This window comes from Oncorhynchus mykiss, chromosome 7 (genome assembly GCF_057628025.1).
Source record: "Oncorhynchus mykiss isolate SJ-2025 chromosome 7, ASM5762802v1, whole genome shotgun sequence".
In the NCBI taxonomy this organism is placed as follows: domain Eukaryota; kingdom Metazoa; phylum Chordata; class Actinopteri; order Salmoniformes; family Salmonidae; genus Oncorhynchus; species Oncorhynchus mykiss.
In genome coordinates, this window is record NC_143028.1 from 53,176,353 (window position 1) to 53,202,651 (window position 26,299).

General features: G+C 41.1%; 1 protein-coding gene across 2 annotated transcripts in view; it reads left to right on the plus strand.

Moving 5' to 3' along the window:
* The window catches only part of LOC110528086 (S-adenosylhomocysteine hydrolase-like protein 1), a 73,959-nt gene that overhangs the window by 9,032 nt on the left and 38,628 nt on the right, over positions 1-26,299 (plus strand). Inside the window, exon 1 of one of the 2 annotated variants that reach the window (XM_036983639.2) lies at positions 7,358-7,663. The exons of the other annotated variant lie outside the window; for it this stretch is intronic. Coding sequence (XP_036839534.1) covers positions 7,586-7,663 — 78 coding nt within the window. The 5' untranslated portion in view covers positions 7,358-7,585. Of the gene's footprint in view, positions 1-7,357; positions 7,664-26,299 lie in introns of those variants that run through there. 2 annotated transcript variants of the gene reach the window in all.

Sequence of the window (26,299 nt, forward strand, 5' to 3'; positions counted from 1 at the left end):
GAAATAATCTTCCCGAAAACAGTAATAATTAGCTTGGATCTCATTAGAGAGAATTTTCTCTGCCTCTGAATAAACATTAGCTTGGAGCTCTCTCCTGCGTTAGCTCCCAGGAGCAGCCTGTCATATTACGCAAGCCGGAGGTGTAATGTTACACTCAAATGCATGTGTACACACGTACACACACTCACAAAAAAACACAGACACACACACTTTGTGGGCGTTATGCAATGCTGGTCCAGCAGGAAATGAAGCCTTCTGGGCTCTTCAGAGAGCGGGCGTAATAAAAATCGGCATACAGTTTGAGTGGGCAGCTGACATAATGTGAGTTTTTGTTACGTTTACATGTATTGGCCTACTTGAAATGATAATTCCAGTGAAGTGTATATATTATTCATTTTTAGGGAACTGAAAGAAAGACAGACCAGGAACTGTGGGTGACCAGTGATGCTGGGACTTGACCTTAGCTGTGTGTGGGTGTACTTTAGCTCTAGCTCACTCTGTGTTAGTGTTCAGTTGAAGTAATACAACACAACTGAGCCAATGTTGCATTTGTTTAAAGAGAAAAGAGAATACAGCCACACATTACTCTTAAAAGCCATGCACTACTCCTGTCAGCCCGTCTGTTCCCCTCCCTGCTCTACCGCACCAAATGTCACTGATTTCCCCCCCCCGAAACCCATTTCCTCCCACCTAAATCTGGCGAGTCTGTGGTCTAATCCACTATGAAAGCTTACAGCTGCTGATTCTCCCTTCTGTCGTACGGTTGGGAAAAATAAATTTTTGTATTTGTTAGACCTCATCATGCCACCTACCTGTATCTTTTTCCATTCCTCAATCAGGGATTTTTCTGACATTGAAATCGTTAAGGCAGGCCGCTTAAGCGTTTTTCGGGATGCCTAAATCCAAACAGTAACTTTTTTGGGGGAAAAAACTATGAAGTATGTAGAAAAGATCATGGATGTATATACACTGCTCAAAAAAATAAAGGGAAAACTAAAATAACACATCCTAGATCTGAATGAATTAAATATTCTTATTAAATACTTTTTTCTTTACATAGTTGAATGTGCTGACAACAAAATCACACAAATTATCAAAGGAAATCAAATTTATCAACCCATGGAGGTCTGGATATGGAGTCACACTCAAAATTAAAGTGGAAAACCACACTACAGGCTGATCCAACTTTGACGTAATGTCCTTAAAACAAGTCAAAATGAGGCTCAGTAGTGTGTGTGGCCTCCATGTGCCTGTATGACCTCCCTACAACGCCTGGGCATGCTCCTAATGAGGTGGCGGATGGTCTCCTGAGGGATCTCTTCCCAGACCTGGACTAAAGCATCCGCCAACTCCTGGACAGTCTGTGGTGCAACGTGGCGTTGGTGGATGGAGCGAGACATGATGTCCCAGATGCGCTCAATTGGATTCAGATCTGGGGAACGGGTGGGCCAGTCCATAGCATCAATGCCTTCCTCATGCAGGAACTGCTGACACACTCCAGCCACATGAGGTCTAGCATTGTCTTGCATTAGGAGGAACCCAGGGCCAACCGCACCAGCATATGGTCTCACAAGGGGTCTGAGGATCTCATCTCGGTACCTAATGGCAGTCAGGCTACCTCTGGCGAGCACATGGCGGGCTGTGCGGCCCCCCAAAGAAATGCCACCCCACACCATGACTGACCCACTGCCAAACCGGTCATGCTGGAGGATGTTGCAGGCAGCAGAACGTTCTCCATGGCGTCTCCAGACTCTGTCACGTCTGTCACGTGCTCAGTGTGAACATGCTTTCATCTGTGAAGAGCACAGGGCACCAGTGGCAAATTTGCCAATCTTGGTGTTCTCTGGCAAATGCCAAACGTCCTGCATGGTGTTGGGCTGTAAGCACAACCCCCACCTGTGGACATCGGGCCCTCATACCACCCTCATGGAGTCTGTTTCTGACCGTTTGAGCAGACACATGCACATTTGTTGGCCTGCTGGAGGTCATTTTGCAGGGCTCTGGCAGTGCTCCTCCTTGCACAAAGACGGAGGTAGCGGTCCTGCTGCTGGGTTGTAGCCCTCCTACGGCCTCCTCCACGTCTCCTGATGTACTGGCCTGTCTCCTGGTAGCGCCACCATGCTCTGGACACTACGCTGACAGACACAGCAAACCTTCTTGCCACAGCTCACATTGATGTGCCATCCTGGATGAGCTGCACTACCTGAGCCACTTGTGTGGGTTGTAGACTCCGTCTCATGCTACCACTAGAGTGAAAGCACCGACAGCATTCAAAAGTGACCAAAACATCAGCCAGGAAGCATAGGAACTGAGAAGTGGTCTGTGGTCCCCACCTGCAGAACCACTCCTTTATTGGGGGTGTCTTGCTAATTGCCTATAATTTCCACCTGTTGTCTATTCCATTTGCACAACAGCATGTGACATTTATTGTCAATCAGTGTTGCTTCCTAAGTGGACGGTTTGATTTCACAGAAGTGTGATTGACTTGGAGTTACATTGTGTTGTTTAAGTGTTCCCTTTATTTTTTTGAGCAGTGTATTTTAAAATCATAACCTTTTTAAATCTCAATCACAAATAAAAGCTAGACAGTCGGAGTGAATTGAAAATTCCATAAACAATTAATTTAGCAGTATTGATTTTGTTTTTATGTTTGAGCAAAAGACCACGGCTTAAGCCATGGGAATGCATTGAATTGCAGGAAGTTAGCTTTAAAACTGTAATATTTTCTCTCAGCTCCATGAAGAAAGGTGTTTAATTGCAGGAAATTGGCTTAAAAATGCAAAGATTTCTATACACCGCCAAGATGGGGGAGCCTCTAAAATGTTCTTTTAAATTCAGTCTCGCTGACCAGAGGATGAAAACAGAGTGGAGCGAGGAGGGGATTTAAAAAAATGTTAGCCTCTGCCTTCTCTCTCGCTCCAATTTCTCTCTGGTACTGCTCAGCTGCAAGCAGTACCAGACAGGTGTATAAAATGGAGCACACAGCCATTGCAATCTCCAAAGACCAAACATTGGCAGTAGAATAGCCTCACTGAAGAGCTGTGACTTTCAACGTGGCACCGTCATAAAATTCAGTAAAAGAGATGTCCCTTTTTCAGCACCCTGTCTTACAAAAATAATTGGTAAAAATCCAAATAACTTCACAGATCTTCATTGTAAAGGGTTTAAACACGGTTTCCCATGCTTGTTCAATTAACCATAAACAATTAATGAACATGCACTTGTGGAATGGTCCCTAAGACACTAACAGCTTACAGAAGGTAGGCAATTAAGGTCACAGTTATGAAAACGTAGTACACTAAAGATGCCTTTCTACTGACTCTGAAAAACACCAAAAGAAAGATGCCCAGGGTCCATGCTCATCTGCGTGAACGTGCCTTAGGCATGCTGCAAGGCGGCATGAGGACTGCAGATGTGTCCAGGGCAATAAATGCTATGTCCGTACTGTGAGACACCTAAGATGGCGCTACAGGGAGACGGGATGGACAGCTGATAGTCCTCACAGTGGCAGACCACGTGTAACAACACCTGCACAGGATCGGAACATACCTGCGGGACAGGTACAGGATGGCAACAACTACTGCCCGACCTACACCAGGACCGCACAATCCCTCCATCAGTGCTCAGACTGTCCGCAGTAGGCTGAGAGAGGCTGGACTGAGGGCTTGTAACCAACAACTACTACTATGGGCACAAACCCATCGCCGCTGGACCGGACAGGAATGGCAAAAAGTGTTCTTTAACGACTAGCATTTTTGTCTCACCTGGGGGTATGATTGGATTTGCGTTTATCGTCGAAGGAATGAGCGTTACACTGAGGCCTGTACTCTGGAGTGGGATCGATTTGGTTGTGGAGGGTCTGTCATGGTCTAGGGAGGTGTGTCACAGCATCATCAGACTGAGCTTGTTGTCATTGCAGGCGATCTCAAAGCTGTGTGTTACAGGGAAGACATCCTCTTCCCTAATATGGTACCCTTCCTGCAGGCTCATCCTGACATGACCCTCCAGCATGACAATGCCACCACGCACAGAACGAGCAGTCTGGCTGATTTCCTGCAAGACAGGAATGTCAGTTTTCTGCCATGGCCACGTCTGGGACCTGTTGGATCGGAGGGTGAGGGCTAGGGCCAATTCCCCCAGAAATGTCCGGGAACTTGCAGGTGCCTTCGTGGAAGAGTGGGGTTACCTCACAGCAAGATCTGGGAAATCTGGTGCAGTGCATGATGAGGAGATGCACTGCAGTACTTAATGCAGCTGGTGGCCACACCAGATACTGTTACTTTTGATTTTGACCCCCCTCCTTTTGTTCAGGGACACATTCAATTTCTGTTAGTCACATGTCTGTGGAACTTGTTCAGTTTGTCTGTTGAATCTTATTATGTTCATACAAATATTTACACACGTTAAGTTTGCTGAAAATAAATGCAGTTGACAGTGAGATGATGTTACCTTTTTTGCTGAGTTTAGAATGCCACCTTTCCAACAAGTCAGTTCTTCAAATTTCTGCCCTGCTAGAGCTGCCCCGGTCAACGAAGTGCTTTTATTGTGAAGTGGAAACACCTATGACCAACAACGGCTCAGCCGGGAAGTGGTAGGACACCCAAGTTCAAACAACCACCGACGAGTGCTAATGCGCGTAGCACGTAAAAATTGTCTGTCCTTGGTTGCAACACTCACTACCGAGTTCCAAACTACCTCTGGATTAACGTCAGCACAAGAACTGTTCGTCGGGATCTTCATGAAATGGGTTTCCATGGCCGAGCAGCCGCACACAACCATAAGATCACCATGCACAATTCCAAGTGTCGGCTGGAGTGGTGTAAAGCTTACCGCCATTGGACTCTGGAACAGTGGAAACGCTTTCTCTGTAGTGATGAATCATGTTTCACCATCTGGCAATCCTACGGACAAATCTGTGCCCGAATGCATAGTGCCAACTGTAACATTTTTTGAGGAGGAATAATGGTCTGGGGCTGTTTTTCATGGTTCGGACTAGGCTCCTTAGTTCCAATAAAGAGATCTTAACGCTACAGCATATAATGACATTCTAGATGATTTTGTGCTTCCAACTTTGTGGCAACAGTTTGGGGAAGGCCCTTTCCTGTTTCAGCATGACAATGCCCCTGTGCACAAAGTCGAGGTCCATACAGAAATGGTTTGACGAGATCGTTGTGGAAGAACTTGACTGGCCTGCACAGAGCCCTTACCTCAACCCCATCGAACACCATTGGGATTAATTGGAACTTCGACTGCAAGCCAGTCCGAATCGCCAAACATCAGTGCCCAACCTCACTAATGCTCTTGTGGCTGAATGGAAGCAAATCCCTGCAGCAGTGCTCCAACATCTTATGGAAAACCTTCCCAGAAGAGTTGAGGCTGTTATAGCAGCAGAAGGGGGGCAACTCTATATTAATGACCATGATTTTGGAATGAGATGTTTGATGAGCAGGTGTCCACATACTTTTGGTCATGTGGTGTACCATTTGGATAGGATGCCTAAATTGACTAACAATGGACAGATCATAAGCAACTGGGATTTCCTTTACTTTATGTGCACAGGTGAAGTCACTATTTCAACATTCTTCTTGATCCAGTGACTTCTTTTAGCTTCTCGACTCTTACCCTCTGGTGACTTGTTGGCGACATAGAAACGTTATTACTCATCCTTGCCAGAGTTGATACTGACTACTTCATCTGTCTTCTGTTAATTTGGGATTTCCTTCAAGAACCAGAGATTTTGGTCTTGAGATCTTGTTTGTTTCTGCCTCTTGGAACGCTGGTCAGTGTTATCCAGTTACAGGTGTGCGCAGTATACCAACTGAGCCGTGTTACTTGCTTTTGGGGGAGGGTTTTGTTTTGTGTATCTGTGTTGTTCCCATACATCGTCAGTCGTGAGTGCAGCATCAGCTTGTTTCCCAGAACCCTCTGCAGACGAATTGTCTGGAGATTAATTCAGGTAGGCGTCATGGAATCTATCATGGAGACGGCAGCGTGACCTCACTACTCAGTGGAAAGGAACACCTGTCCATCAAATGTGACAGGACGTAGTGTGAGCTAAATCCAGAAGGCAACCCTAGAGGATGACCTTGGCTCATCCACAGTGAAGTCCCCTGACTGACCAGGGTTAAATACAGCTCATCACTGACTGATGCTAATTCCCCTTATCTAGCCTACCTAGAAGCTTGTTCTCAGAAGCCTGTTCTTAGAAGCTTTCTTTCAGAATCATCATATCCGAGTGATATTGATCAAACTTTGTGGTGAAATACTCACGACCTAGCACTTTTGGCGTTTTGATACTTGTCTTCAAAAACCTAATTGATGGATATTACCCAGGGAAGCGTGAAGCGTGCTTAAATAAAAGCTCCCTTTGCTGCAGTAGTGCGTTTTAGTATGGTTTATAATGTAATGAGGTCACTACTGATCCTCATCGTAGCATAGAGGAGCATGCTGACTTATTGGTCATTGGCTTGGCGGGTATTAGTATTAGCCGTGGGGAATTAAATGTCTAATGACTGACTGCTCATTCTAAAACCAATACTCTGGTGTGTACCACTACGTCCTACACCCCATTTTAGTGTGTTTGTGTGAGTGTGTAAATAAGGTAAGATAGGTCAGAATAGTATTATTTTTTTAGGCTGGACCAGATCTGTGGGCCTGGTCAGATCTGCTGGAGTGATTTTAGGCTTATGGAAAAAGGCTTTAATTCCCTTTACATCATTTTTATTAGCCATCAACCTCAAGCTAACTATTAGCAAGCAGCCACTGCCAGGATTACATTTGATGGAAAGGGTCACGATACACCCCAAATTAGTGTTTTTTTTCTGGTTATGGGTGTGGCAAGGGGCGCGTCTACATTTTAGAGGATTTTAGAGACAGTGTAGACTTTTTTACATTTTTAAGCCAATTTCCCTCAATCCTACCTTTTTTTCTCCTTGGACCTAAGATGCATTTGTGCAGTTTTAAAGCTAATGTCCTTCAATTATACATATTCTGCCATGGAGCTGAGAGAGAATGTTGCAGTTTTAAAGATAGTTTCCTGCAATTCTATGCATTTTGCTATGGCTAATGCTGTGTTCTTTTGCTCAAACATAATCAATATAGCTAAATAGATTTTGGGGGGAATTTTCAATTCTCTTTGGTTATAAAAATATATATATATAGTTCCATTATCGTTTTTACATACTTTATATCTGATTTGAGCCATTTACGTTTACACTGAAAGAGTCATTCCCATTCCCGAAAATGTATTGCAAAAAATATAAGTATACATATTTTTAGACTGTTTGGACTTAGGCGACCCAAAAACAAATGCTTAGGCTGCCAGCCCAAGGATTACAATGGCAGAAAAATCCATGGAATAGAACATTAGCAGAGAGACGGTGAGAGGGAAAGACACCGAGACGATACTGCAAACAGCAGAAAACAACTCAAGTAAAGCACAGAAAAAAAGAGGGAAGATAATTTGTCAGGTGGCTGCTGGTGGGGGCTATGGCACGGCCCTCTTTTGCCCTCCTGGTGTGGAGATTTCCATGATAACAGGCACTGTACGTAACAACCAGGAGAAGAGCTTGAGCACTGGTAAGGGATGAACATGGAACCTGTACGGCAAGTGGGAGGCATGGAGCTGCAAGCGGGAGCCATGGCACAGGCACACAAACACAGGGTGAGTGAGATTGGCCAGAGAGGGTGAGAGGATAGTTGAGAACCGCTCCATAGAAACCCTCTATGACTGCTCTGCAGCCTGACCTTACATACCTTAAGGGAACATTTCGGCATTTCGTGTATGATCAGTGAGAAAGTCCATATTGCAAATGTACGGTCCCTTACCCGACGTCCGAAATCGTTTGTAAAATTCGCGGTCGGCGTCGGGCCGTGCGGTAGGGCCGGACCTACCGGGAAGTCGTCGAATGAACTTTGTCGGACTTTCGGTTCCCGTTTAAAAAAAAAAACAAGTTTCGGACCGTTTTTCCGCCGTCCCGGACACTCCCACCAGATGGCATACGGAATCATATGGCAATTTGGCAAAACATCACGAATCGCGACGGGGCCTTATCTCAAAAACTGAAAATATTTCGAAGCCGAAACTTGGCGAGCGTAGGTTTGGCTCAAGGGGCAGTTGGCCCCGAACGGGATGGCGTCTAGGCCTCGACGGTTTTTGAGCTACGGCCATTTTTCTGGGATTAAAGGCTTAAAATGGAAGTAGAGAAATTATTTTTCCACTTCAGGTCAAAGCCAAGGAGCCTCCGGTGTCAATAAAAAAAGAACCAGCCATTTATCTATCGTCATTTAAGAGAAACGGAACAATGACAAATTGGTGATGGTCACAAATAGGCGTTTTTTTTTTTCAACGGTTACAGATCCAGTTGCAGGGTGTTCATACGAATCTTTTTAAAGTGTGCTGCGGAGCTCTGCGACATTTCTGTGATTTTCTATGATTTTCTGAAATAACACAATAACCGACCATTAGAACAGTAGGCCCAAAATGAAGCCTGCCCCACAATGTCATTTGCTTTTGAGTGACAGTGAGAGAACCGTTAGGGTGAGAAGAAAAATTCCACCACATGAATGTTCCTAAGGTCCTCCCGATCTCAACAAGCCTAACCTTGACCGTGTGGCATTAACCCTTCACAGTAAAACAGGGTTTTTTGATCTCACAGATTACAGTGTCATCTCTCCCCATAGGAATACATTGCCTGCACCCCTAATTTCAACCTGAGGCCTATGTGGGTTATGAATGCCGTATGAACCTGTCTTCGGTACCAGTCCATCAGGCCACTATGAGGTCTACCTGTGTCGATTCTAAGCTTCCTGGACCAACCGGAAGTGGTTAAAATGCCCCTAAAAGTGTTTACCCATACACTGCATGCAGTTTGATAGACATAGTGCATTCAACCCTGTGTAGATCAGTCAATTCTTAACGTAAGGACTTAAAACTCAGGATTCTGTAACAGCATACCCCAATGAGGATATGTGGTGACTTATAGCTTCCTGTGCCAACCGGAAGTGCCATAATTGGTGTCTCAGGGGCTGTTTCGAAGGGTTAAAAAATTCAGATCTGTCCAAAACTTCATATATGTGATTAGGCAACCCCCATGAACTGTAAATCAGTCATTTTTCCCAAAAAAAATCAAAGGAAAAAAAAATTGCACTAAAACACAACTTGGATGGAGGGACGTATTGGGGTGCGTAGAGACAGACAGTGGCCGCAATAGTTAGCTTTGTTCGAGCTAAAAAAGAACGGTCGGACCTAGAGTTCCGAAACTTTAGAAACCTGTTCTAGACCTCCGGGCCATGGTGCGTGGCGAGTTACGTGGCTCTAGATGGTTCTCGGACCGAGAAACAGCCTCGTACATTCGCAATAACTTCAATTCATTTTTGCATCACGAAAATGACGACGTTTAGAAAAGTCTCAGAGACGCAAGGCTAGGTGCGTTGAAACCGGCTCGGCCCATAGAGACGGACCCCAAAGTTTCTGTCCGATAGCTCGTTCAAGGACCCCGTAGCAAGTCATGGAAAATAGTGGATTTTCAGCACCAATTAGGGTTTTTCTCGGACACCAAATGACCTATCGAGCCGAAACTCGGGATTCGGGGTCGCCTCAAATAGGACTTCACATAATGTCCGAACTGGACCCGCAGCTAGAACGTAACTATGTGTTTTACCTTTTTATTATGTTTTAAACTAGAGGCGCTGTGAATTATGGGACTGCTCTGACATATATGATAGTTGGCATCTAAATGAGTAGGAAACAGTGGGTTTGGTGTCATAATGACATCTAATTGACTGATGGACACTGACTTGCTAGTTGACTTTTGTACATTTGCAATATGTTTAAACAGAGAGGGACCATCACCAAAATGGCATTCTGAAATCAACACAAAAAATGGCATCACCATAGTCTCCAGACTGTGCTGAGTTCAACGAGCTATCCCGCTTGACCGTAGCTCGCTCGGTCTAGGCGCAGCAACCATTAGAATATTAGGCCCAAAATGAAGCCTGCCCCACAATGTCATTTGCTTTTGAGTGACAGTGAGAGAACCGTTAGGGTGAGAAGAAAAATTCCACCATAGGAATGTTCCTAAGGTCCTCCCGATCTGAACAAGCCTAACCTTGACCGTGTGGCATTAACCCTTCACAGTAAAACAGTGTTTTTTGATCTCACAGATTACAGTGTCATCTCTCCCCATAGGAATACATTGCCTGCACCACAAAATTCAACCTGAGGCCTATGTGGGTTATGAATGCCGTATGAACCTGTCTTCGGTACCAGTCCATCAGGCCACTATGAGGTCTACCTGTGTTGATTCTAAGCTTCCTGGACCAACCGGAAGTGGTTCAAATCACCCTAAAAGTGTTTACCCATACACTGCCTGCAGTTTGATAGACATGGTGCATTCAACTCTGTGTAGATCAGTCAATTCTTAACGTAAGGACTTAAAACTCAGGATTCTGTAAGTGGCCATGTCAATCAAGACATGTGGTGATTTATAGCTTCCTGTGCCAACCGGAAGTGCCATAATTGGTGTCTCAGGGGCTGTTTCGAAGGGTTAAAAAAGTCAGATCTGTCCAAAACTTCATATATGTGATTAGGCAACCCCCATGAACTGTAAATCAGTCATTTTTCCCAAAAAAAATCAAAGGAAAAAAAAATTGCACTAAAACACAACTTGGATGGAGGGACGTATTGGGGTGCGTAGAGACAGACAGTGGCCCCAATAGTTAGCTGTGTTGGAGCTAAAAAAGAACGGTCGGACCTAGAGTTCCGAAACTTTAGAAACCTGTTCTAGACCTCCGGGCCATGGTGCGTGGCGAGTTACGTGGCTCTAGACGGTTCTCGGACCGAGAAACAGCCTCGTACATTTGAAATAACTTCAATTCATTTTTGCATCACGAAAATGACGACATTTAGAAATGTCCCAGAGTCGCAAGACTAGGTGCATTGCGAACGTCTCGGCCCATATAGACAGACCCCAACGTTTCTGTCCGATAGCTCATTCAAGGACCCCGTAGCAAGTCATGGAAAATAGTGGATTTTCAGCACCAATTAGGGTTTTTCTCGGACACCAAATGACCTATCGAGCCGAAACTCGGGATTCGGGGTCGCCTCACATAGGACTTCACATAATGTCCGAACTGGACCCGCAGCTAGAACGTAACTATGTGTTTTACCTTTTTATTATGTTTTCAACTAGAGGCGCTGTGAATTATGGGCCTGCTCTGACATATGTGATAGTTGGCTACTAAATGAGTAGGAAAAAGTGGGTTTGGTGTCAATTGATATCCATTTGGTGTCATAATGACATCTAATTGACTGATGGACACTGACTTGCTAGTTGACTTTTGTACATTTGCAATATGTTTAAACGGAGAGGGACCATCACCAAAATGGCATTCTGAAATCAACACAAAAAATGGCATCACCATAGTCTCCAGACTGTTCTGAGTTCAACGAGCTATCCCGCTTGACCGTAGCTCGCTCGGTCTAGGCGCAGCAACCATTAGAATAGAAGGCCCAAAATGAAGCCTGCACCACAATGTCATTTGCTTTTGAGTGACAGTGAGAGAACCGTTAGGGTGAGAAGAAAAATTCCACCACTTGAATGTTCCTAAGGTCCTCCCGATCTCAACAAGCCTAACCTTGACCGTGTGGCATTAACCCTTCACAGTAAAACAGTGTTTTTTGATCTCACAGATTACAGTGTCATCTCTCCCCATAGGAATACATTGCCTGCACCCCTAATTTCAACCTGAGGCCTATGTGGGTTATGAATGCCGTATGAACCTGTCTTCGGTACCAGTCCATCAGGCCACTATGAGGTCTACCTGTGTTGATTCTAAGCTTCCTGGACCAACCGGAAGTGGTTAAAATGCCCCTAAAAGTGTTTACCCATACAATGCATGCAGTTTGATAGACATAGTGCATTCAACCCTGTGTAGATCAGTCAATTCTTAACGTAAGGACTTAAAACTCAGGATTCTGTAACAGCATACCCCAATGAGGATATGTGTTGATTTATAACTTCCTGTGCCAACCGGAAGTGCCATAATTGGTGTCTCAGGGGCTGTTTCGAAGGGTTAAAAAAGTCTGATCTTTCCAAAACTTCATATGTGTGATTAGGCAACCCCCATGAACTGTAAATCAGTCATTTTTCCCCAAAAAAATCAAAGGAAAAAAAAATTGCACTAAAACACAACTTGGATGGAGGGACGTATTGGGGTGCGTAGAGACAGACAGTGGCTCCAATAGTTAGCTTTGTTGGAGCTAAAAAAGAACCGTCGGACCTAGAGTTCCGAAACTTTAGAAACCTGTTCTAGACCTCCCGTAGATGGTGCGTGGTGAGTTACGTGGCTCTAGAAGGTTCTCGGACCGAGAAACAGCCTCGTACATTTGAAATAACTTCAATTCATTTTTGCATCACGAAAATGACGACATTTAGAAATGTCCCAGAGTCGCAAGACTAGGTGCATTGCGAACGTCTCGGCCCATATAGACAGACCCCAACGTTTCTGTCCGATATCTCATTCAAGGACCCCGTAGCAAGTCATGGAAAATAGTGGATTTTCAGCACCAATTAGGGTTTTTCTCGGACACCAAATGACCTATCGAGCCGAAACTTGGGATTCGGGGTCGCCTCAGCTAGGCCAACACATAACATAAGAAATGGACCCGCAGCTAGAACGTAACTACTTGTTTTATGGTTTTTTTATGGTTTGTACCGAAGGCGTTGTGAATTTTGGGCCAGCTCTGAAGTATGTAATAGTTGGCTACTAAACGAGTTGGAAAAAGTGGGTTTGGTGTCAGTTTGTATCAGTTTGGTGGTCAGAATGATATCTAATTGACTGATGGACTCTTGTCCACTTGACTCTTGTACATTTGCAATATGATTCTATAGTGAAAAAACATCACCAAAAGCGACATTCTGAAATCAACCCAAACGAGCGATTGAGATGACCCAGAATCACTGCAAAGCCATCCCGAGTTCATCGGGCCAGTCAATTTCACATTCCTGCAGGATTTTTATAGCATGACAAATTCGTGATGGTACCTGCCCATTAAAACATATTGCAAATGCACAGTGACTTTGAAAAAGTAAGAAACAAAAAAAAATACATCTAAAATTTTTTGAGCATGACAAATTCGTGATGGTACCTGCCCATTGAAACATATTCCAAATGCACAGTGACTTTGAAAAAGTAAGGAAACAAAAAAAAATACATCTAAAAAATTTTGAGCATGACAAATTCGTGATGGTACCTGCCCATTGAAACATATTGCAAATGCACAGTGACTTTGAAAAAGTAAGGAAACATAAACAAATTCGATAAACAAATTCGTGATGGTACCTGCCCATTGAAACATATTGCAAATGCACAGTGACTTTGAAAAAGTAAGGAAACATAAACAAATTCGATAAACAAATTCGTGATGGTACCTGCCCATTGAAACATATTGCAAATGCACAGTGACTTTGAAAAAGTAAGGAAACATAAACAAATTCGATAAACAAATTCGTGATGGTACCTGCCCATTAAAACATATTCCAAATGCACAGTGACTTTGAAAAAGTAAGAAACAAAAAAAAATACATCTAAAAAATTTTGAGCATGACAAATTCGTGATGGTACCTGCCCATTGAAACATATTGCAAATGCACAGTGACTTTGAAAAAGTAAGGAAACATAAACAAATTCGATAAACAAATTCGTGATGGTACCTGCCCATTAAAACATATTGCAAATGCACAGTGACTTTGAAAAAGTAAGGAAACATAAACAAATTCGATAAACAAATTCGTGATGGTACCTGCCCATTAAAACATATTCCAAATGCACAGTGACTTTGAAAAAGTAAGAAACAAAAAAAAATACATCTAAAATTTTTTGAGCATGACAAATTCGTGATGGTACCTGCCCATTGAAACATATTGCAAATGCACAGTGACTTTGAAAAAGTAAGGAAACATAAACAAATTCGATAAACAAATTCGTGATGGTACCTGCCCATTAAAACATATTCCAAATGCACAGTGACTTTGAAAAAGTAAGAAACAAAAAAAAATACATCTAAAAAATTTTGAGAGTGACAAATTCGTGATGGTACCTGCCCATTGAAACATATTGCAAATGCACAGTGACTTTGAAAAAGTAAGGAAACATAAACAAATTCGATAAACAAATTCGTGATGGTACCTGCCCATTAAAACATATTGCAAATGCACAGTGACTTTGAAAAAGTAAGGAAACATAAACAAATTCGATAAACAAATTCGTGATGGTACCTGCCCATTAAAACATATTCCAAATGCACAGTGACTTTGAAAAAGTAAGAAACAAAAAAAAATACATCTAAAATTTTTTGAGCATGACAAATTCGTGATGGTACCTGCCCATTGAAACATATTGCAAATGCACAGTGACTTTGAAAAAGTAAGGAAACATAAACAAATTCGATAAACAAATTCGTGATGGTACCTGCCCATTAAAACATATTCCAAATGCACAGTGACTTTGAAAAAGTAAGAAACAAAAAAAAATACATCTAAAAAATTTTGAGAGTGACAAATTCGTGATGGTACCTGCCCATTGAAACATATTGCAAATGCACAGTGACTTTGAAAAAGTAAGGAAACATAAACAAATTCGATAAACAAATTCGTGATGGTACCTGCCCATTGAAACATATTGCAAATGCACAGTGACTTTGAAAAAGTAAGGAAACATAAACAAATTCGATAAACAAATTCGTGATGGTACCTGCCCATTAAAACATATTCCAAATGCACAGTGACTTTGAAAAAGTAAGGAAACAAAAAAAAATACATCTAAAAAATTTTGAGCATGACAAATTCGTGATGGTACCTGCCCATTGAAACATATTGCAAATGCACAGTGACTTTGAAAAAGTAAGGAAACATAAACAAATTCGATAAACAAATTCGTGATGGTACCTGCCCATTAAAACATATTCCAAATGCACAGTGACTTTGAAAAAGTAAGAAACAAAAAAAAATACATCTAAAATTTTTTGAGCATGACAAATTCGTGATGGTACCTGCCCATTGAAACATATTGCAAATGCACAGTGACTTTGAAAAAGTAAGGAAACATAAACAAATTCGATAAACAAATTCGTGATGGTACCTGCCCATTAAAACATATTCCAAATGCACAGTGACTTTGAAAAAGTAAGAAACAAAAAAAAATACATCTAAAAAATTTTGAGCATGACAAATTCGTGATGGTACCTGCCCATTGAAACATATTGCAAATGCACAGTGACTTTGAAAAAGTAAGGAAACATAAACAAATTCGATAAACAAATTCGTGATGGTACCTGCCCATTGAAACATATTGCAAATGCACAGTGACTTTGAAAAAGTAAGGAAACATAAACAAATTCGATAAACAAATTCGTGATGGTACCTGCCCATTAAAACATATTCCAAATGCACAGTGACTTTGAAAAAGTAAGGAAACAAAAAAAAATACATCTAAAAAATTTTGAGCATGACAAATTCGTGATGGTACCTGCCCATTGAAACATATTGCAAATGCACAGTGACTTTGAAAAAGTAAGGAAACATAAACAAATTCGATAAACAAATTCGTGATGGTACCTGCCCATTAAAACATATTCCAAATGCACAGTGACTTTGAAAAAGTAAGAAACAAAAAAAAATACATCTAAAATTTTTTGAGCATGACAAATTCGTGATGGTACCTGCCCATTGAAACATATTGCAAATGCACAGTGACTTTGAAAAAGTAAGGAAACATAAACAAATTCGATAAACAAATTCGTGATGGTACCTGCCCATTAAAACATATTCCAAATGCACAGTGACTTTGAAAAAGTAAGAAACAAAAAAAAATACATCTAAAAAATTTTGAGCATGACAAATTCGTGATGGTACCTGCCCATTGAAACATATTGCAAATGCACAGTGACTTTGAAAAAGTAAGGAAACATAAACAAATTCGATAAACAAATTCGTGATGGTACCTGCCCATTGAAACATATTGCAAATGCACAGTGACTTTGAAAAAGTAAGGAAACATAAACAAATTCGATAAACAAATTCGTGATGGTACCTGCCCATTAAAACATATTCCAAATGCACAGTGACTTTGAAAAAGTAAGAAACAAAAAAAAATACATCTAAAATTTTTTGAGCATGACAAATTCGTGATGGTACCTGCCCATTGAAACATATTGCAAATGCACAGTGACTTTGAAAAAGTAAGGAAACATAAACAAATTCGATAAACAAATTCGTGATGGTACCTGCCCATTAAAACATATTCCAAATGCACAGTGACTTTGAAAAAGTAAGAAACAAAAAAAAATACATCTAAAAAATTTTGAGCATGACAAATTCGTGATGGTACCTGCCCATTGAAACATATTGCAAATGCACAGTGACTTTGAAAAAGTAAGGAAACATAAACAAATTCGATAAACAAATTCGTGATGGTACCTGCCCATTGAAACATATTGCAAATGCACAGTGACTTTGAAAAAGTAAGGAAACATAAACAAATTCGATAAACAAATTCGTGATGGTACCTGCCCATTAAAACATATTCCAAATGCACAGTGACTTTGAAAAAGTAAGAAACAAAAAAAAATACATCTAAAATTTTTTGAGCATGACAAATTCGTGATGGTACCTGCCCATTGAAACATATTGCAAATGCACAGTGACTTTGAAAAAGTAAGGAAACATAAACAAATTCGATAAACAAATTCGTGATGGTACCTGCCCATTAAAACATATTCCAAATGCACAGTGACTTTGAAAAAGTAAGAAACAAAAAAAAATACATCTAAAATTTTTTGAGCATGACAAATTCGTGATGGTACCTGCCCATTGAAACATATTGCAAATGCACAGTGACTTTGAAAAAGTAAGGAAACATAAACAAATTCGATAAACAAATTCGTGATGGTACCTGCCCATTGAAACATATTGCAAATGCACAGTGACTTTGAAAAAGTAAGGAAACATAAACAAATTCGATAAACAAATTCGTGATGGTACCTGCCCATTAAAACATATTCCAAATGCACAGTGACTTTGAAAAAGTAAGGAAACAAAAAAAAATACATCTAAAAAATTTTGAGCATGACAAATTCGTGATGGTACCTGCCCATTGAAACATATTGCAAATGCACAGTGACTTTGAAAAAGTAAGAAAACATAAACAAATTCGATAAACAAATTCGTGATGGTACCTGCCCATTAAAACATATTCCAAATGCACAGTGACTTTGAAAAAGTAAGAAACAAAAAAAAATACATCTAAATTTTTTTGAGCATGACAAATTCGTGATGGTACCTGCCCATTGAAACATATTGCAAATGCACAGTGACTTTGAAAAAGTAAGGAAACATAAACAAATTCGATAAACAAATTCGTGATGGTACCTGCCCATTAAAACATATTCCAAATGCACAGTGACTTTGAAAAAGTAAGAAACAAAAAAAAATACATCTAAAATTTTTTGAGCATGACAAATTCGTGATGGTACCTGCCCATTGAAACATATTGCAAATGCACAGTGACTTTGAAAAAGTAAGGAAACATAAACAAATTCGATAAACAAATTCGTGATGGTACCTGCCCATTAAAACATATTCCAAATGCACAGTGACTTTGAAAAAGTAAGAAACAAAAAAAAATACATCTAAAATTTTTTGAGCATGACAAATTCGTGATGGTACCTGCCCATTGAAACATATTGCAAATGCACAGTGACTTTGAAAAAGTAAGGAAACATAAACAAATTCGATAAACAAATTCGTGATGGTACCTGCCCATTAAAACATATTCCAAATGCACAGTGACTTTGAAAAAGTAAGGAAACAAAAAAAAATACATCTAAAAAATTTTGAGCATGACAAATTCGTGATGGTACCTGCCCATTGAAACATATTGCAAATGCACAGTGACTTTGAAAAAGTAAGGAAACATAAACAAATTCGATAAACAAATTCGTGATGGTACCTGTCCATTAAAACATATTCCAAATGCACAGTGACTTTGAAAAAGTAAGAAACAAAAAAAAATACATCTAAAAAATTTTGAGCATGACAAATTCGTGATGGTACCTGCCCATTGAAACATATTGCAAATGCACAGTGACTTTGAAAAAGTAAGGAAACATAAACAAATTCGATAAACAAATTCGTGATGGTACCTGCCCATTAAAACATATTGCAAATGCACAGAGACTTTGAAAAAGTAAGGAAACATAAACAAAAAAACATCCCAAAAAATGTTGGGTAACCAGCTGCATATTTTAGATCACAAGCTTGAATTTTGAGCATGACAAATTCGTGATGGTACCTGCCCATTAAAACATATTGCAAATGCACAGTGACTTTGAAAAAGTAAGGAAACATAAACAAAAAAACATCCCAAAAATTTTTTTTTGGGTTACCAGTTGCATATTTTAGATCACCAGGTGCACATTTCAGGTCACCAGGTGCACATTTCAGATCACCAGGTGCACGGAGGAAAATATTTACTTTTGACTTTGACTTTTGACTTCCTATGACATCATATTGCAAATGGAGAAAACATATGCCTTATGCACAAGTAAAACAAAAAGAAATATGTAATACAAGTTGACCAAGGTATAGTTTGAGCAAAGTAAAGTTTGAATTTTGAGCATGACAAATTCGTGATGGTACCTGCCCATTAAAACATATTGCAAATGTGCAGTGACTTTGAAAAAGTAAGGAAACATAAACAAAAAAACATCCCAAAATTTTTTTTTTGGGTTACCAGTTGCATATTTTAGATCACCAGGTGCACATTTCAGGTCACCAGGTGCACATTTCAGATCACCAGGTGCACGGAGGAAAATGTTTACTTTTGACTTTGACTTTTGACTTCCTATGACATCATATTGCAAATGGAGAAAACATATGCCTTATGCACAAGTAAAACAAAAAGAAATATGTAATACAAGTTGACCAAGGTATAGTTTGAGCAAAGTAAAGTTTGAATTTTGAGCATGACAAATTCGTGATGGTATCTGCCCATTAAAACATATTGCAAATGCACAGTGACTTTGAAAAAGTAAGGAAACATAAACAAAAAAAATCCAAAAAATTTTGTTGCACATTTTAGATCATCAGTTGCACGGAGGAAAATATTTACTTTTGACTTAGACTTTTGACTTCCTATGACATCATATTGCAAATGGAGAAAACATATGCCTTATGCACAAGTAAAAAAAATATGATAATAAAGCATGACTAAAGTATGTTGATAAAGTTCTTATACATGTGTTATTGACACAAAAATCGAAAGAATTTTGAAAAAAGGTCAAGAAAGCACTTTTTTAAGGATGTATGAAGTTTTTTACCAAATTTTGACATTTTTGACTTTTGACTTTTGACTTCCTATGAAATCATATTCCAAATGGAGAAAACATATGCCTTATGCACAAGTAAAAAAAATATATATATATGATAATAAAGTATGACTAAAGTATGTTGATAAAGTTCTTATACATGTGTAATTGACACAAAAATCGAAAGAATTTTGAAAAAAGGTCCAGAAAGCACTTTTTTAAGGATGTGTGAAGTTTTTTACCAAATTTTGACATTTTTGACTTTTGACTTTTGACTTCCTATGAAATCATATTGCAAATGGACAAAACATATGCCTTATGCGCATGTACTTAAAAAAAATATATATATGATGACAAAAGTATACTCATACAGTACTTACCCATGTGTAATTGACAAAAAACTCGAAAGAATTTCGAAAAAAGGTCCAGAAAGCACTTTTTTAAGGGTTTTTAAGTTTTTTTTAAAAAATGTCATTTTTCAAAATTTGGCTTTTGGATGTTGACTTGGGTGCCATTTGCAATATGAAATGCCCCGGTGGAACGCACACGCCCCCTATTGGAATTTTGAAGTGTTACAATTGGCAATTGCCATATGGCATTTGCAATATACTTTGCATGAATCAACGCCAAATTGGGTGGTATTGACCATCGTGTATATGGTTTGTCCAATGCCAATATACCGCCATTTGTTTTTGTCCAAATCAGGGGGGTATTCCCTTACTAAGGAAGATTATTTGAATTTAGTGTCATTTTTGGAGCATTTTTTTGTTCTTCTTAGTTTATTGTTGGGAGAGATTGGGAGCTTTCAACACCCTTAAGGTGATATAAGTCTTATTGTAGAAAAGTTACAATGCAGCCAGCCATTTAATGAGGACTTTCTCAATTATGGTGGTTAAGGTAGAGAGCGACAATCTCTCCTAAGCATATGCTGTCAAATGTTCTTGTTTGTTTGCAGTTGATAGAGGTCAGCTTTCTGAAAGAGGATTATGGGTGTGTACTGAATTATTCTGTTGTGCTGTCCCAGTTCTTTACACAAATGCAGTGGATAATTGACTGAATGCAATAGAACGTAGTAAGACAGAGTCCCTCTTGCCTGTAGTCTGGAATGGAAACCCTCGTTTTTATTCATAGCATAAAGGGAAATAGAATAGGCCAACTGAAGAATCTAGAGAAACAGTGAAAAAATGTGTGTTAGAGTCTTGCCATGGACTCAAGTTGAGCCTCAGTTAAAGGAAATATAGGGAATGGAGGGAGCATATCCTGTGTATGCCAAGTAGTAGAAGAGACACATACTTACCTCTGCATCCCACACAATAAAATGCTCTTACACATACTGTATACCTTTACAACAACACATGAACCAAGAAAACAATCTTAATCTCTTTGTACTACTCGTGCTTTGGCAGAGTGCCTCTGGACTTTGAGCCCTTGTTCTTTTTAACACGGAGTCTGTTCTGTCTTTGTTGTGGCTGAATTTTAAGAAAAGGATTGGGCTTGTGCACTTTGCGAGAATGAAAATAATTGCATTCCAAAGACAGTTTGTGGAGAAACCTCCCAATCCATCCCTCCCTGCCTCGACTTAGGGAGGAGGATAGAGTTACAGCTGCTGATGTGCAAGGTATTCATCTCTGCATGCTTTAAATCCACCAAACCTGAGATTTGAGATCACTGGCTCTTTCTAAAAAATAATAATATATATTTTTTAAAGGCTGTTTGTTTGGGAACCAGTGTCCTGCAGGCATACAATGTGATACAAGCACAAAATGCGCTGACAGTGGTAGATACAATCCAAACATAAACATGTCCATTGTTGATTCTCTGTATCCTGTCACTACCCAACCAGGTCCGCACCTGCATGTGGAGGTATGCACATTCAACCAGGACTGTGTGACCCCGACTCAACCTCCAGGGATAGGTTGCTACCCCGGGAATCTCTGGGACTCTGCCAACTTGGCACTTGTCATGCCTCGACTAGACAGCAAAAACAAAACCTAAGATATTAATACTCGCTATTATAATGTTTGTTTCAGACACACTGAGTAATCTGTGGGCTGCAATCATGAGGATGATCTGAATCTGTGTAGGCATATGTGTGTGTGCGTCTGGGACTCTGTGCATGCCTTGTGGTTCAGTCTCTGGAGTCTACAATGATCTGAGAAAAGGGACCTAAGAAATAGGATGCATTTTAAATTAGTTTCCACCATTGTCAACTCAGTGTTAACCTTGAATAGAGATTTATTGATTGGATTCACATGATTGCGTTTTGTCATTTTGCTATTGGTGCTTTATCCTTTATACAGACTCAATTGTTTGGGCAATGTTCTGGTGCAAAATGTGAAGTTGGTTAATTTATGGTCCCACTGCCCTCAATCTGTGTAAAGACCCACTGGCATGCTAACACCATATCCGGTGTTCCCCTCTGGCCTCCAGCCCGTTTAATATGCTTATGTTCTCACTGGATTCATCGAATACTGGGGCGATTATCCCACCCACATTCACCTCTGGCTCTGTTTAGACCTCCCCAGTAACCACACGCAGGACATAGAGTGGGTTAGCAAAGCATGCATTGGCTATGCAAGGGGTTATAGTTGCGTAATACCGTCATAGACCTTATCTGCTTACTACAGACTGCTAATGAGAGATACAAATATTCCACTCAAAACGTTGGTAGTTACCAAAGAACGAAGAAGCTGTAGGACCTTCTTGCTAAGAGAAGAAACCCTGTTCATAATGTCATTGTATAGGATTGTATAATGCTTTTAAAGCACCTTGGTTTGAAAGCGGTGTTTTATCTCAAGCCTGTCTTAGCATTGTTGTGTTGCGTGACTTCATGACACAACCTGTATTTGTATGAAACCTCTGAAACACGTCAGAAGGTGAATCTGTAAGAATGTGGGCAGTGGACGTGAGCAGGAAGTAGTTTTGACACATTTCCCTTTAGGGAGCTAGTTCTGAGAGCTGTAAATAGGCCTGGACTTCAGATGTGGTTCTCTGTACATTGGAGAGATGATTTGTTGTTTTTAAACTGGGCTCCATTGCAGCACAAAAACATTGTGACATCGCAAATTAAGACCATGGACATTTGTACAGTAGTCCACATTTTGTGGACAATATCATGTTCCTCGATAACCATAATACTGTCCTACTGGACAGACCATGGAAATTGCACTTGGAATAGCCTTGCTAGTTCAGTGGAACTCTGGTCGACTGATTAATCGGAATGGCCGATTTAATTTATTTATTCATTTTGAGCGCCAATTATTTTATATATATTTTTTAATTAAATTTTTTTATAAAATAAAAATGGTTATATCTTTTATTTAACTAGGCAAGTCAGTTAAGAACACATTCTTATTTTCAATGACGGCCTAGGAACGGTGGGTTAACTGCCATGTTCAGGGGCAGAACGACAGATTTTCACCTTTTTCAGCTCGGGGGATCTAATCTTGCAACTTTACAGTTAACTAGTCCAACGCAAATAACGACCTGCCTCTCTCTCGTTGCACTCCACAAGGAGACTGCCTGTTACGCGAATGCAGTAAGCCAAGGTAAGTTGCTAGCTAGCATTAAACTTATCTTATAAAAAAACAATCAATCATAATCACTAGTTAACTACACATGGTTGATGATATTACTAGATATTATCTAGCGTGTCCTGCGTTGCATATAATCTGCCTGAGCATACAAGCATACTTTGATACTTGTATCTGACTGAGCGGTGGTAGGCAGAAGCAGGCACGTAAACATTCATTCAAACAGCACTTTTGTGCGTTTTGACAGCACCTCTTCGTTGTGCGTCAAGCTTTGCGCTGTTTATGACTTCAAGCTTATCAACTCCCGAGATGAGGCTCGTGTAACCGAAGTGAAATGGCTAGCTGGTTAGCGCGCGCTAATTGCCGTTAGTTTGCTGGTTCATGTCTAGGGAGGAGCGAGGAGAGGGACGGAAGCTATACTGTTACACTGGCAATACTAAAGTGCCTATAAGAACATCCAATAGTCAAATCAAATGTATTTGTCTCATACACATGGTTAGCAGATGCGAGTGTAGAGAAATGCTTGTGTTTCTAGTTCCGAAAATGCAGTAATAACCAACGAGTAATCTAACCTAACTATTCCAAAACTACTATCTTATACACACACACACAAGTGTAAAGGGATGAAGAATATGTACATAAAGATATATGAATGAGTGATGGTACAGAACGGCATAGGCAAGATGCAGTAGATGGTATCGTGTACAGTATATACATATGAGATGAGTAATGTAGGGTATGTAAACAAAGTGGCATAGTTTAAAGTGGCTAGTGATACATGTATTACATAAAGATGCAGTAGATGAAATAGGGTACAGTATATACATATGAGATGAGTAATGTAGGGTATGTAAACATTATATTAAGTATATAAGTATATTGTTTAAAGTGGCTAGTGATATATTTTACATACATTTCCATCAATTCCCATTATTAAAGTGGCTGGAGTTGAGTCAGTGTGTTGGCAGCAGCCACTCAATGTTAGTGGTGGCTGTTTAACAGTCTGATGGCCTTGAGATAGAAGCTGTTTTTCAGTCACTCGGTCCCAGCTTTGATGCACCTGTACTGACCTCGCCTTCTGGATGATAGCGGGGTGAACAGGCAGTGGCTCGGGTGGTTGTTGTCCTTGATGATCTTTATGGCCTTCCTGTAACATCGGGTGGTGTAGGTGCCCTGGAGGGCAGGTAGTTTGCCCCCGGTGATGTGTTGTGCAGACCTCACTACTCTCTGGAGAGCCTTACGGTTGTGGGCGGAGCAGTTGCCGTACCAGGCGGTGATACAGCCCGACAGGATGCTCTCGATTGTGCATCTGTAGAAGTTTGTGAGTGCTTTTGGTGACAATCCAAATTTATTCAGGCTCCTGAGGTTGAAGAGGCGCTGCTGCGCCTTCTTCACGACGCTGTCTGTGTGGGTGGACCAATTCAGTTTGTCCGTGATGTGTACGCCGAGGAACTTAAAACTTACTACCCTCTCCATTACTGTCCTGTCGATGTGGATAGGGGGGTGCTCCCTCTGCTGTTTCTTGAAGTCCACAATCATCTCCTTTGTTTTGTTGACATTGAGTGTGAGGTTATTTTCCTGACACCACACTCCGAGGGCCCTCACCTCCTCCCTGTAGGCCGTCTAGTCGTTGTTGGTAATCAAGCCTACCACTGTAGTGTCGTCCGCAAACTTGATGATTGAGTTGGAGGCGTGCGTGGCCACGCAGTCGTGGGTGAACAGGGAGTACAGGAGAGGGCTCAGAACGCACCCTAGTGGGGCCCCAGTGTTGAGGTTCAGCGGGGTTTAGATGTTGTTACCTACCCTCACCACCTGGTGGCGGCCCGTCAGGAAGTCCAGTACCCAGTTGCACAGGGTGGGGTCGAGACCCAGGGTCTCGAGCTTGATGACGAGTTTGGAGGGTACTATGGTGTTAAATGCTGAGCTGTCGTCGATGAACAGCATTCTCACAGGTATTCCTCTTGTCCAGATGGTTTAGGGCAGTGTGCAGTGTGGTTGAGATCGCATCGTCTGTGGACCTATTTGGGCGGTAAGCAAATTGGAGCGGGTCTAGGGTGTCAGGTAGGGTGGAGGTGATATGGTCCTTGACTAGTCTCTCAAAGCACTTCATGATGACGGAAGTGAGTGCTACGGGGCGGTAGTCGTTTAGCTCAGTTACCTTAGCTTTCTTGGGAACAGGGACAATGGTGGCCCTCTTGAAGCATGTGGGAACAGCAGACTCGGATAAGGATTGATTGAATATGTCCGTAAACACACGAGTCAGCTGGTCTGCGCATGCTCTGAGGACGCAGCTGGGGATGCCGTCTGGGCCTGCAGCCTTGCGAGGGTTAACACGTTTAAATATTTTACTCACGTCGGCCGCAGTGAAGGAGAGTCCGCAGGTTTTGGTTGCGGGCCCTGTCAGCGGCACTGTATTGTCCTCAAAGCGGGCAAAAGTTATTTAGTCTGCCTGGGATCAAGACATCCTGGTTTGTGACGGGGCTGGTTTTCCTTTTGTAATCCGTGATTGACTGTAGACCCTGCCACATACCTCTTGTGTCTGAGCCGTTGAATTGTGACTCTACTTTGTCTCTATACTGACGCTTAGCTTGTTTGATTGCCTTGCGGAGGGAATAGCTGCACTGTTTGTATTCGGTCATGTTACCAGACACCTTGCCCTGATTAAAAGCAGTGGTTCGCGCTTTCAGTTTCACGCGAATGCTGCCATCAATCCACGGTTTCTGGTTTGGTAATGTTTTAATCGTTGCTATGGGAACGACATCATCAATGCACTTTCTAATGAACTCGCTCACCGAATCAGCGTATTAGTCAATGTTGTTGTTTGACGCAATGCGGAACAAAGCTTCGTTCACGTGGACTGGGATATCTTGAAGCGCGGAATCAGATTGGTCGGACCAGCTTTGAACAGACCTGAGCGCGGGAGCTTCTTGTTTTAGTTTGTCTGTAGGCAGGGAGCAACAAAATGGAGTGGTGGTCAGCTTTTCCGAAAGGAGGGCGGAGGAGGGCATTATATGCGTCGCGGAAGCAATGATCCAAGGTTTTACCAGCCCTGGTTGCACAATCGATATGCTGATACAATTTAGGGAGTCTTGTTTTCAGATTAGCCTTGTTAAAATCTCCAGCTACAATGAATGCAGCCTCAGGATATGTGGTTTCCAGTTTGCAAAGAGTCAAATAAGTAAAATAAAGTTTGTTCAGGGCCATCGATGTGTCTGCTTGGGGGGGAATATATACGGCTGTGATTATAATCGAAGAGAATTGCCTTGGTAGATAATGCGGACGACATTTGATTGTGAGGAATTCTAAGTCAGGTGAACAGAAGGACTTAGTCAAAGGTTAATGAAATACAAATGGTATAGAGGGAAATAGTCCTATAATAACTACAACCTAAAACGTCTTA